The sequence below is a fragment of the Nycticebus coucang genome, chromosome 8 (assembly GCF_027406575.1).
Source record: "Nycticebus coucang isolate mNycCou1 chromosome 8, mNycCou1.pri, whole genome shotgun sequence".
Taxonomy (NCBI): Eukaryota; Metazoa; Chordata; class Mammalia; order Primates; family Lorisidae; genus Nycticebus; species Nycticebus coucang.
Window position 1 is genome coordinate 135,452,354 of NC_069787.1, and position 14,272 is coordinate 135,466,625.

The 14,272-nt window shown below is 43.4% G+C and overlaps 1 protein-coding gene across 1 annotated transcript in view; it reads left to right on the forward strand.

Annotated features, from left to right (window-relative positions):
* Positions 1-14,272, forward strand: part of PRKCI (protein kinase C iota) — a 66,483-nt gene that overhangs the window by 24,899 nt on the left and 27,312 nt on the right. The window contains exons 3-5 of the mRNA XM_053600204.1: positions 6,272-6,361; positions 8,371-8,421; positions 12,200-12,285. Coding sequence (XP_053456179.1) covers positions 6,272-6,361; positions 8,371-8,421; positions 12,200-12,285 — 227 coding nt within the window. The remainder of the gene's footprint in view (positions 1-6,271; positions 6,362-8,370; positions 8,422-12,199; positions 12,286-14,272) is intronic.

Consider the following 14,272-nt stretch of genomic DNA (forward strand, 5'->3'; position numbering starts at 1 on the left):
CAACCTCAAACTCTTAGACTCAAGCAGTTTTCCTGCCTCAGCCTCCAGAGTAACTGGGACTAGAGGCACCTACCACAACACTTGACTATTTTTGTTGTTATTATTGTTTAGCAGGCCTGGGGCTCGAATCCAGCAGCCCCGGAGTATGTGACTGGCGCCCTAACCACTGAGCTACAGGCGACCCCATTTTTTTTGTTTCACCTTATTTTATTTATCATTACTATTATTTTTTGAGATACGGTCTCCTGTTGTGTGGGCTACAGCTCAGTGGTGGGATCATACCTCACGGTAACCTCAAAATCCTGGGCTTGGTGATCATTCATCTCAGCCTCCTGAGTAGCTGGGCCTACAAGTGGCTACCCCCATGCCCAGCTAATGTTTTTTTAATGTTCTGTAGATATGAGGTCTTGCTGTGTTGTTCAGGCTGGTCTCAAACTCCTGCCCTCAAGGGATCTGCCTACCTCGGCCTCCCAGAGTGCTGGGATCACAGGTGTGAGCTGCCACTGGGTGAAAGATTATCTAACATGTTCCTTTCGCCCCTCGTGGCCTGCAGGCTCACCTCGCCTCGTTAAGACCAGGTGTTTTATGTGACTCGGTTGTACCAGCCCTCACTGAACCTGTCCTCTTTGGATGGGTATTTGGACTGCTGCAGTTTAACCCCTGTGGTGGCACAGAGAGTGCGTTTTGTATTTTGGGCAACTGTATTTGTCTGCAGGACAAGTTCCCTGAAATGCAGTTTGTCCTTCGCAACAGGGGTGCCAAGTGACTGCCACTAATATTATGCCATTTATCACATTTTTACCAACAGCATGTGTAACTTTGTGCTTTTTTACATGTAAAAGACGGTGTAAAGGAAGAAGTTGAAAACTGGTGATTTGCGGAGGGTGGGGGGTGCATACTGTGCATGTAGTTCTTTTATTTCTGTCCTGATCACTTCCATAGGTGAGATTCGTGGAAATTTAGAATGAATATAAGCATTCTTTGATGTAAGGAGTATATGGAGTGTTTCTGAATTTTAGGAGGTTAGACTTCTTAGCAGCTTGCATTATAAAATAGGATCTGTTCATGGGGGAGTAAATTGAGTGTTGAGATATAAGAAAACCGTACTTAGAATGGTGACAAGTGTACTTTTCTGTAATGTTTTCCAAATGTCTTTGCTCTTGTGTAATGTTAGCTGGTACATTCAGAGCTGAAATAGCAGATTGCTCTTACCACCTGGTGTGATGTGTTCAGGAGTGGTGGTCCTGTCAGAAAGCTCCTGGAGGCGACTCCTCACTGTGTTATCAGTCCTGCTTCACTGATACAGACAGTATTATGGGCCAAACCGAACATTCCAAAATGAAAATTAACAGCAATAAAAGAAAAGGCTAAGTACCACTTCCTGGCAGATCTAGTTTTGTAACTGACACAATTTCCTTTCTTCTAGAGGAAGTCTCTGTAGCCTTTTGTAAAGTGAAAGTCTAGTGATGAATTATTCAGCTTTTTCATGTCTTTATTTCATTTTTTTAATTGTTTAATTGAGGTACAATCAACATACAATAAGCAATGCATATTAGAAACTTACAGTTGGGGTGGCGCCTGCGGCTCAGTGAGTAGGGCGCCGGCCCCATATACCAAGGGTGGCAGTTCAAACCCGGCCCCGGCCAAACTGCAACAACAACAAAAAAAATAGCTGGGTGTTGTGGCGGGCACCTGTAGTCGCAGCTAAGCTACTCAGGAGGCTGAGGCAAGAGAATCGCCTGAGCCCAGGAGTTGGGAGGTTGCTGCGAGCTGTGTGACGCTGCGGCACTCCTGAGGGTGATAAAGTGAGACTCTGTCTCTACAAAAAAAAAAAGAAACTTACAGTTGAGTTTTGATATTTAGGAGACCATCAGCACACAAGATAGAAAACAGGTCAGTGCCCAGATGCGGCCTCATGTGGCCTGCGTCCTGTCACTGTGGCTTGCTGTTTCTGAGCTTTGTGGGATATCTTCCTGCAGCATTCCTCTTTCCTTTCGGGGGAGGCCTGGCTTCTCTCACTGGGTTACCCTGCTGTGTTGGATGTGTTGATCAGGAGTTCACAGCCTCTGACTTTCCCGTCCTGTTTGTTCATCTCGTAATGGTTGCTATCAATTTTTGGCTATTATAAATAAAAAGGGCTGTGAACAACCACGTACAAGTCTTTGCATGGATACATATTTCCTTTTTTCTTGGAGAAAAGGCAGGAGAACGGCTGGATATCACATGGTAGGTGTATACGCTTGTCTGTTTTTTTCTTTTTCTTTCTTTTTGAGGCAGGGTCTTGCTCTGTTGCCCCGGCTAGAGTGCAGTAGGGTTATCACAGCTCAAACTGCTGGGCTGAAGCGATCCTCTCACCTCAGCCTCTGGAGTAGCTGGGACTACTGATGCCAGCCACCACACGTGGCTGTTTTTTCCATTGTTTTGTAGAGACAGCGTCTGTGGCTCATTCTGGGTTGTGAACTTTCAGCCTTGGTCTCCCAAAGTGTTAGGATTACAGGGGATCTCAGTTTGGGTCTTGAAGTTGCCATCCATGCTCAATACCTCTGGCTTCTTGAACATAGCATATGTAATTAAAGTAACTTTTAATGCCCCTGTCTACAAATTCTTTCATCTGTGTCGTTCAGGGTCCGTTTCCCTTGACTGATTTTTTTCCCCTGTTGTGAGTCACTTGTTCTTGCTTCTTCACGTGCCTGGTGATACTCTATTGGATTCTACCTTCTGGGTCATTGAGTGTACACTAGGACCTCCCTAGTTGGCCAGCGCCCTGCAGTGACCACCTCCTCTGCTGGTCTAGTGTTCACAGACTGGACACGCAGCACCTGTGTCTGTCAGCACAGGCCCCTGGTGTCACTTACAGAGGTTCTACTGTATTTTTGAACTTTATCCTGAGCTACAATTAAGTTAGTTTGAAACAGTTGATCCTTCACTGTTTCATTTCTAATATCTTTTTTTTTTTTGAGATAGAGTCTCACTGTGTTGTCCTTAGTAGAGTACTGCAGTGTCACAGCTCACAGCAACCTCAAACTCTTGGGCTTAAGTGATTCTCTTGCCTCAGCCTCCCAAGTAGCTGGGACTACAGGTGCCCACCACAACGCCCAGCTAGTTTTTTGTTGCATTTGTCATTGTTGTTTTAACTGGCCTGGGCCAGTTTCAAACCCATCAGCCTCGGTGTATGTGGCTGGCACCCTACTGACTGAGCTATGGGTGCCGTCCATTTCCAATATCTTAAACCATTGTTTCATTTGTTCGTATATTTGTGTATCTGTTTTTAGAGGTGGGGGTTTCACTTTTTTACCCAGGCTGGTCTGAAACTCCTTGGTCTAAACTCGAGTGCTGAGATGACAGGTTTTCAGTGGAGAGTTAAGTCTGTTCCTACATGGGGGTGGAGGATACGTATGTGGCCTGCACTTCTGTAACTACTGACTTCCACCTCCCAGAAGAGGAAGCGATAAGCCAGAAATCTGCTTATAATTGGGCTCAATATTGAAAGAATGACCACGTGAACATCATGGCATTTCTGGAAAATGTTTGTCTCTGTACATTTTGAGCAGTATAACCATTTAAAGTAGGGAGGGAAATGACTTCTGCAAGTTGCATGTCGTGTTCCGACCCATTGTCCAGAGGCAGGGAGGCAGTGGGAAGGTCCTGATGGGGCTGTTTTCTTAGAGCTGGAAGCCAGAGTTCTCTTCATGTTGGGCATTGTGAACTTCTGTCTCCTAGATAGTGATGTACTCCATTAGATAAAAGCTGTGCTACAGATCTCTTTTGAGACAGGTCCCTCCTTCCCTGTTTTGGACTGGGAGTTTGACGTTGTCCCTACGATTCCGAGACCACTGTGCTATTTGACAGCACCCGTAAGATCCTGAGAAGACCGGCCAAGTGTGGTGGCTCATGCCTGTAATCCTAGCACTCTGGGAGGCCGACGCACGTAGATTGCCCTGAGCTTAGAGGTTCGAGACCAGCCGAAGCCAGAGACCAGCCCGAGCCATAGTGAGACCCTGTCTCTACAAAAAAAAGCTGGGCATTGTGGCATGCGCCTATAGTCCCAGGTACTTGGGAGGCTGAGGCAACAGAATCACTTAAGCCCAAGAGTTGGAGGTTTCTGTGAACTGTGACGCCACGGCACTCTATTGAGGGCTACAAAGTGAGACTCTGTCTCAATATAAATAAATAAGTAAATAAAAAGATCCTGAGAAGATCCCTAGCTTCGCGAATTCACAAGGCACCCTCTTAAGTTTTCTAAAGTTAGAAATATTTTCAGATCCTTAAGACCTTGACGGTGTTAGTTTACTGGAAGCACCTTGATGAAATCTTTGTTCTCAGGCATCTCTTATTTTTTGGTAGACTTTTGGAGGTGGACAGTACTCAGAGTGAGATTCTGTCTCAAAAACCAAACAACAAAGAGACTGACCCTGTGCTAGCTGACACCTTCATGTTAACCCTACACACGCTCATGAATGATACTAATGGATGCTGTATACGCATCTTGATTTTAAAAAGTCTATGATGAAAAACCAAGGCCCCGTCCCTTTCCCTCTCCTTCCTCTCAGCCACCCCCAGGGCCACCCTGTAGTTTGCTCCCTGCACGTGTGGCTGTCAGCGGGGGGACAGCAGGTTGTGTAGGAGGTTCTTGAGAGAGACTCAAACATGCCCTTACCTGAGAAGTAATAGAAGGAAAGAAAAAATGGGTCCCAGAGAAGGAAAAAGGAAGTGGAGATTCAGTGGCCAAGTTGGAGAGGAGAATAGAGGTCCTGTTTTTTGTGGGGGTTTTTTGTTTTGTTTTTTGAGGCAGCAGGAACAAGGGCTTCATTTTGTGCTCTCAGGTAGCCGGTTGGGACAGGGTTGAAGTCACCCACTGTAGTGACCGCGGGAGCGGGCAGGAGGACGCAGTGTGGGGCGCCCAGCCCAGACTCCACGCATGCTTTTCATTAGCAGTGCTGTGGCCCAGGGAGAAGAGCCACCTTGTTAGTTGCTCGGCGTCACTCTGGTCTTCGGGTACTTGGAGGTGTTTCTTCCGTCTCCTCTCTGTGACCCTTTGCTAAAACTGTACATTCACATTTGAAGGCAGCTCAGGGGACTGTACTTCAGTGCTGAGTACTTGGTTGCTCTTCCTTTCTGTGACTCCTTGAGCATGCTCTCATGTGAAGAAAAACAATTGACAAAATGATTGTTTGGAGACCTCTAACCCACCAAGGAGTGGCATTCGGAGAAAGAGGTAGCAGAAAGAAGGCTTGCTCTTAAACGTCCCCATTAGTCACATAGCAGGACAATGTCACATGTGATCAGGACAGTTTACATTTGCTATATTTTGAATGTATAAGACAGGAATAAAATGATTTTCTGCGTATAGTGTATGTAAAATTTGGTGTCCGTGGGCCTCATGTAATATTTTGTGTTGTTAAAAACTTTAGACAAATTTAACAGTTTAACTGAGCAAACAGTGATTAGCAAGTCAAGTAGCTGTTCTGCCCCCACCTAGGATGGGTTCACTGTGGCTTTGAGCTGCAGCCACGGGGAGGCCAGAGAGGAGTTAGGGCAGAAAAGGGAAAGTGATGGCCAGAGAGCGGAAGTGAGGCACAGGAGCCTCTGGGCTGGGCACAGCTTGGCACACGCCTTATCTGAACACTATTTGAAAAGCTGTGCATCTGAGAGAGGTTGCAGTGCAGCTGCTGTGATCAGCTGAGAGTTGGCCACTTGTAGGAGGAGGAGAGACCAACAAGCATAACTTGCCATGTATGAGGAGGCGGCTTTAGGCTGTACAGGGTTTGCGGCACACAGAAGTGGGGCTGCAGTGGCATCAGCCATACTCTGGCTCAGTACCTGGGAGGCCAAGGCAGGAGGATCACTCGAGGCCAGGAGTGCCAGAGAAGCCTGGGCAACATAGGGAGACCGGTCTCTACAAAAGGGATTTAAAAATTGCTGGGTTCGCGAGTGCCTACAGTCCCAGCCACTCTAGAGGCTGAGGCAGGAAGCAGGCTTGAACCCTGGAGGGTGAGGCTACCCTTAGCTGTGATTGTGCCATTGCACTCCAGCCTGGGCAACATTGCAAAGTCCTGTCCTTAAAAAAAAGGAAGCTATGTCACCTACTTCAGAGAATAGAATTGTCTAAATAACTATCTAAAGATTTGTCCTTGTCAGATATTTCTCTGTACACACACATATATATTTAGAAAATTGGTTTTCACCAAGATACTATATTCTAGGATATGATAATAGTCATCTTCATATTTAGAGGTTTTAAAAAGTGAGCTTTACATTTTGTATTTTCCAGGAGACCCGTGTACTGTGTCGTCTCAGTTGGAGTTAGAAGAAGCCTTCAGGCTGTATGAGCTTAACAAGGACTCCGAGCTCCTGATCCACGGTAAGGGAAGTCATTTCATTCTCCTCTAGAGCCATAGTTTTTTTTTTGAAATAACTCTCTTCTTGACTATTCTACAACATAATTCTGATTTTTTTTTTTTAATCTCTGTGCCTCATCCCCAAGTACTGGTCCTTAAGATATTCACAGAGGTAAGACCGGTCCCCCCTCAGGTTCTAGGAGTCGGTGCCTCTGTGCCATCTCAGAAGCTGCACCTTTAGGGCAGGACTTTAGAATTGAGAAAGAGCCTAATGGTCCCCAGAGGTGAGGGATCTTAAATGTCCCCTAATATGCTGCATTTATTTCATATAACATTTTTGGGAGCAGTAGGAGATCAGACTTAGGAAATTGTTTAAAGAATGAAACAAATGTAAATCCTCAGGTATAGTGAATTGTTGCAATGTCTTGTTATTACTATTTTGTACTTTACAGTGTATTCTTTTTTAAAAACAGTAGTTTCTAGATTTTTTTTTTTTTTTTTTTTGTAGAGACAGAGTCTCACTGTACCGCCCTCGGGTAGAGTGCCGTGGCATCACACGGCTGACAGCAACCTCTAACTCTTGGGCTTACGCGTTTCTCTTGCCTCAGCCTCCCAAGCAGCTGAGACTACAGGCGCCTGCCACAACGCCCGGCTATCTGGATGTTTTTCTACCCTTAGACTGTGACATAGTGACTCCAAAGTGGTCTATAATCTAGTTCATTGAGATCCTAGTAGAGCTTTAGAAGTGATATATTTTTTTGTCATCTCTTTCTATAATAAAATTACAGTGAATAAGGAAGTGACTGCCCAGTGGTATTTAATGTTTTGAGTTTTATTGTTTTTCTCAAAATTTCAAAATATTAAGGGGGTACAGATGTTTTTGCCAGATGGATACCACTTACAATCCTTAAATTGAGGCTTTTAGTGTGCCCTTCACTTAAATCTTGTGTGTTAAATCCAATAGGTTAAGTTTTAAGCCCCCACAACTCCTGATTTATTGCTTTTTTTTTTTTTTTGAGACAGTCTCATTTTGTCACCCTTGGTAGTGTCGTGGCATCACAGCTCGTAGCAAACTCATACTTTTAGGCTCAAGCGATTTTCTTGTCTCAGCCTCCGGAGTAGCTGGGACTATATGCGCCCACTATAGTGCCCCATTTTTTAGATATGGAGTCTCAGTCTTGCTCAGGCTGGTCTCGAACTTATGAGCTCAAGGGATCCACCTGCCTCAGCCTCCCAGAGTGCTGGGATTATAGGGCGAGCCACTGCCTGGCCTGTTTTATTGCTTTTTATAGTGTATCAAATACCTGTTTTCAAAAGTTAGCTTAAAAGCATATGTCTCAGCTTTTAAAATACGTATTAGGAACTGTGCTTCCAGTACTCTGTACTTTTTATTAAACTATGTGCTTTATTTTATTTTTCTGAGATGAGTCCCACTGTGTTTTGCCCAAGCTGGTCTCATGGGCTCCAGCTGTCTTCCCAGGACTGCAGACGTGGCCACTGTGCCTGGCCACTCCGGGTCCTCAGTGTGTCAGGGGCTGCACATGGCTGACTGGATTCTCATAACACCCTGTTGGTTTATATTCTACCGTATTATGAAAATGATCTGAATTAGTACATTTGTAAATTCATAGTTCCTAATATAAACTTAAAGTTTCAGATTTTTGGTACTGTTTCTGTTGCTAATTTATTCCATACGTCTTTTTAAAATTAATGTTTCATATTTGTATACATTTTAATTATTCTTCATTGTAGCATGGTTGCCCTACCATCCCAAGGACTTAAAGAAATAATAGTTGATGATTTTTTTAAGACGAATGATGTAACAGAGATGCAATTTGAGTATTTTTGTGTGGCCGTGGTAAATGAATCCCTTCAGCAAACACCACAGATCGTGTCTTGTCTCAGGTGAAGAGAGGGTCAGGTTGAAATCTGGGCCAATTTTTTTTTATATTTGAATTTTAAATGTAATTTTAAATTTATGTGTAATTTGTATGTTTTAAATATCATGTTAACCAATTTTATTTTCTTTCAGTATTTCCTTGTGTGCCAGAACGTCCCGGAATGCCCTGTCCAGGAGAAGACAGTGAGTGTTCATGCAGGCGGCAATGGACAGTGAACAGAAATCAGAGCAGAGCGGACAGTTCAGGCGATTTCTTTTCCAGTTTAAAGTCTAGTTTAGAATGTATTAAATGCCTAAATTCTGCTTTTTTTTTTTTTATTTTTTTTTTGTAGAGACAGAGTCTCACTTTATGGCCCTCAGTAGAGTGCCATGGCATCACACAGCTCACAGCAACCTCCAACTCCTGGGCTTAAGTGATTCTTTTGCCTCAGCCTCCCGAGTAGCTGGGACTACAGGCACCCGCCACCCTTGGTATATGGGGCCGGCACCTTACGGACTGAGCCACAGGTGCTGCCCCCTAAATTCTGCTTTTGCCAGATCAAATCCAGATAGTTCTCAGTTAAAAGCAATGTAATACCTGTTGCACATTAAGAAAGGAAAATTAAGATATTTTAAGTCTTCCTCGTTTTTAATTGTGGATTTTTTTTTTTTTTTTTGAGACAGTAGCTGTTGCCCTGGGTAGAGTGCCGTGGTATCACAGCTCACAGCAACCTCCAATTCCTGGGCTAGAGCAATTCTCTTTCCTCAGCCTCCCAAGTAGCTGTGACTATAGGCGCCCCTAACAATGCCCAGCTATTTTTTGGTCGTAGTTGTTATTGTTGTTTGGCAGGCCGGGGGTGGATTCTAACCCACCAGCTCTGGTGTATATGGCTGGCGCCTTAGGCACTTGAGCTACAGGCGCCACGCCTAATCTTGGAAGTTTCAAACCTGTGGAGAAGTTGAGACAACATTGAAAACAAGGATCCCTGTGTGTCCTGTGTCCAGATTTACCAGTTAACATTTCCCCTTTTTACTTTACCTCTTTGTCTGTAACATGCACATACAAACTTAGCAAACGCACTTGTTTTATATTTTTCCTTTGTACCATTTGAGAGTAACTGATGCGACTCTTCACCTCGTGTACCTGAGAACGTGTGTCCTCTGGGATTGTTTGGGAATTGCTTTTGAATGTCTGAGCCAATGGCACTCGCTACTGAGGTGAACTGGAAAGTCAGAGCATCTGTTCTGATGCAGTGTCAATTTGCCAACTTGTGTTAGATCACACGTCACTGCCTTTGATGTGTGGTGTACTTTACCAGCTGCGGGTATCAGGCAGCCCGCTTCCGTTTATGGTTTTTGTACGTGTCCGTGAATTTAGAAGGAATAGTGGCAAAGGTTTTCCTTGAAATAATTGAAATTGTTATAAACTATGAATTGTGACTCCTCATGCTCCTTAATGAGAAGGGAAAAGTAAAGAACTGTGGGTCTTTGTCCATGCACATGTGTGGGGAGCCGTGTGCTGTGAAGGAAGGAGGGATACAAGGGCTGGGTGAGCCCAAGGCGACAGTGGAAAGTGCCGTTTGGATTGACTAGGGAAATTTCTTGGGGGAAATCCAGTGGCAGAGGATTAAAGCCGCCTTCACAGAGCTGTTGGAGCAGCCGCAATCTCTGTTCAGAGCTAGAATTTCCAAAGGCTTGGAAGCAGAAATTATATTCATTATATTTCATGCTCACTTTCCCCCTTTAAAATTTACTGGTGGGTATTTTGATACCACCTCTCCCTCAGTAAAATATATGTTTGTACACTAAGGTATGCAGGGCAATTGATAACCACTCATGTACTCTTTTGGCCCTTTTAATTCCTAGGTAACATTAAAATATTTAAATTTAAGGTAAGTCAGGTTCTAGTTCCTGGAAGTTTCTGGAATAGAATATATTCTTAGGTTAAAATACTGTTAACAGAAACTTTTTGCTTTGGTTACTGCTAACAATATTTAATTAAAAGTACCTTTAAATAGCCAGGCACAGTGGTGGCACCTGCAGTCCCAGCTACGCAGGAGGCTGAGTCAGGAGGATTGGTTGAGCCCAGGAGTTAGAATCCAGCCTGAACAATATAGCAAGACCCTGTCCCTTAATTAAGATAAATGAATAGAAGCATCTATATTTAAGGTTTTGTCTTATGCTTTCCCAAGGTTTCTAATGCAGAGCATTGCAGCTGGTCTTCACCATTGCAGCTTTAAATAATAAACCCAGGGCTGCATTTTCTGTGATGCATGAGTTCAGGAATCCAATGTAATCTTTCCATGGCACCAACTATTACCGTGGGATGTTGGCATTAGTTACTAGTAGGCAATATATGTAATCCTGATGGACTGTATCGGGATAATGAAAGGAGACTGGGTTTGATCTTCTGGAACTTCTTTCTCTAAGTATGTTTAAGAAAAGTATTAATATAAAGAACATTGGGATGAGAGCTTATTGGGGGATAAGATGCTCTTATGGTACAAAGTAATACCTACAGATTACTTGCAAAATGTAAAATGTACCTTTCAGCAAAGAGATCTAGTATCACTACTCTTTAAAAGTGATTTGACTTTAATAGTACGGATTGGCATTTTGACATTTGTGGTGCACCTTGAAATTAATACATTAAGAAGTTTACAACATCACCTGTGTGTTATTTTTGCCAAAAGTATTTAATGATCTTGAGGAAGCAGACAAATCTAGCATGTGGGACATAGTATCAGACAACTGCCTAGATTCTTAAAAAAAAATCATGAAAAACAAGTAAGGCAGAACGAATGTTTTAGAATAGAGAGACAAAAAAGTCATAATGACCAAATGCAAGGACTGAATCTTGATGGTTCCTGGATAGAAAAAGGAAATGTTGACAGACACGTTTGGAGCAGGTAGGGAGATTTGCATATGAACTACTGTTAGGTGAGTGGAGTCAATGCTGGTTTTCTGAGACATGGTAGCACATGTGCAGGGTTAGGAGGCTTGTCCTTAATCGAGGCAGTGGTTACTCAGGTGTGTGGGGGTTTTACTTACAAATGATTCAGAAAGGAGTATGTACACTCTTGTAGCCAGGAAAGCAAATGTGACAAGACATTAATAATTGGTAAAGCAGGTGCAGGGTGCAGGTGTTTATTCTTTCATTTTTTCTGTGACTTAAAATTTTTCAAAATTGGTTGGGTGCAGTTCACATCTGTAATCCCAGCACTCAGCACTCCAGCACTCCGGGTAGCCCACTTTGGAGGATCACTGAAGCCAGGGGTTAAAGAACAGCCTAAGTAAGAGTCAGACCCCGTCTGTATTAAAAAATAAATAGAAAAAAAAAATAGCTGGCTGTGGTGGCACACACCTTAGTCCTAGTTAAATGGGGGGCTGAAGCAGAAGGGTTGCTTGAGCCCAGGAGTTTGAGGTTGCAAATGAACCATGGTTATGCCACTGGATTCCAGCATGGTGACAGAGTGAGACTGCCTTAAAAACAAACAAAACAAAAAAACAATTTTATTTTTGGGTGGCGCCTGTGGCTCAAGGAGTGGAGCGCTGATGGCCCATATACCGGAGGTGGGGGGCAGACCTGGTCCCGGCCAAAAACTGCAACAACAACAAAAAAAAAAAAAAAATTTTTTTTTCTCTTTTCAAAATAAAAAGTTGGAAAATGTTTTAAAAGGAAAGCAATAGCAGTTGTTTAAACATTCACTCCATGGTCTGTACTATCATCTAGTCCAGCGGTTCTCAACCTGTGGGTTGGTTGCAACCTATAGGAACTGTATTAAAGGGCTGCGGCATTAGGAAGGTTGAGAACCACTGATTTAGTCCCTTAAAGAATCTGTTTTATTTTTTCACATTCAGGTTTTTTATCACTGTATTTCTTCTGGCAATGAATATCATGAAAAAATTAGAGACTTAATTATAAAATAAATTTTATTCAGACTCTTTTTTTTTTTTTCCTAAACTATTACTCTGTTTTCAGAATCCATCTACCGAAGAGGTGCACGCCGCTGGAGAAAGCTCTACTGTGCAAATGGCCACACTTTTCAAGCCAAGCGTTTCAACAGGGTAATCTTAGTTTGTTAAATGCTGACAATTTGAGACAGCTATTTTTTTCCTTTTTGCTATGAAAGAAAGGTAGTTTTGTTATTAAGTCCTGTTATTCCTTTTCAAAGAAATAAGCAATGTGACCTTACCTTCCTGGTTTGAGTGAGGGGCAGTGTACCTGTAATTTTTTTTAAGTAAATGTTTATTTCAACCATGAAAAGTAACATTAACACATTATCCAAGAATTATTTTCAGTTTAACATAATTAAACATTCACAGGCATTTTTGAAAAATGAATTTTACTAATATAGCTTAGAAACAAAAACATCTTTACAGTACCAGTTATCACAGATAACAAGTCCTTAGCTGGGGACAGTCCTCCCTCAGATGGCAGTCAGGATTTCAGAATTAAGATCTGTTTCAAGCCAATGGTAGCAAGCAGTTCACATCCCTTCTGGTATCCTGACAAGTACCGTCCATTTCTTAAGTGTGCTTAGCCCCAAAGTTCTCAGGCCATTTTTATTGAGCAATTTCAACGAAGTACATGACCTAAGTGGGAGCCAGACTGACCAAGAGTCTTCATTTGTGGCGATTCTGAGTCTTTCAGCAAAATATTCTGAACAGAAAAAGAAGAAATTTCTCAGTGGCAATTATAGAGCCACATGTTGTATTAAAACACTTTGTGGGATGGCTGCAAAGGCTGCTGCTTCTCCTCTTCAGACACATGAGTTTGTAGGTTTGAAACGCTGTTTTTGAATCTTTTGCTGGATTTTGTGCTCGCTTCAAATCGTGTACACTGAAGCTTCTCTTGGAAAGTCTTGAATTAACATTGTGATTGTTAAGTGGGATTTTACTCCTTAGTTGTTGTGCATGTTCCCATCCCCGACCCCACACACATCAATCCCACCCCACAGCGCTCCCTTCTTTGGTGGGACAGGGAAGGGGACACCCAAGTGATTGGACTCCAGGGGGAGGGGTGGAGGAGGGAGGCCCCCACCACTACAGTCCTAGTCTCCCTAGGAATTTCTTTAATTCTCGCCAACACAAAGCTGAATGCCTAATTTTTATTTATTTTTATTTTATTTACTTTTTTTTTTTTTTTTTGAGACAGAGTCTCACTGTGTCACCCTGGGTAGAGTGCCAGGGCCATGGCATCACAGCTCACAGCAACCTCAAACTCTTGGGCTTAAAAACAATTCTTTTGCCTCAGTCTCTCAAGTAGCTGAGATTACAGGCGCCCACCACAATGCCCAGCTATTTTTTTGTTGCAGTTATCATTGTTGTTTAGCTGGCCTGGACTGAGTTCAAACCTGCCAGCCTTGGTGTATGTGGCTGACACCGTAACCGCTGGTCATGTGCACATTCAGCTTTAATAGATAATGGCAAACAGTTTTCCAAAGTGCTTGTATCAGTTTACACTGTAACCAACAACATGTGCAGTCCCCTCTGCTGCACCTCCTTGCCAGCATCTTGGACAGCCAACTGGCTGGATGTTCAGTGGCATAGTCACAGCTCATGGCAGCCTCGCCTTCCTAGGCTCAGGTGATCCTCCTTCCTCAGTCTCCCTGATAGCTGGGACTGTAATTGTGTGTCAGCACATCCAGCTAATTTAAAAAAAAAATTTTTTTTTTTTTTGAGACAGAGTCTCACTTTGTTGCCCTCAGTTGAGTGCTGTGGTGTCACAGCTCACAGCAACCTCAAACTCTTGGGCTCAACCAATGCTCTTGCCTCAGCCTCCCCAGTAGCTGGGACTACAGGCGTCCACCACAATGCCTGGCTTTATTTAGAGATGGCGTCTTGCTCTGGCTTAGGCTGGTCTTGAACCTGTGAGCTCAAGCAATCCATCTGCCTCAGCCTCCCAGTTATGGGTGCTGAGCCAAGAATGCCTAATTTTTTTTTTTTTTTAATTTTTTTTATTGTTGCAGTTTGGCCAGGGTTGGGTTTGAACTCACCACCCTCAGTATATGGGACCAGCACCCTACTCACTGAGCCACAGGCACTACCCAAG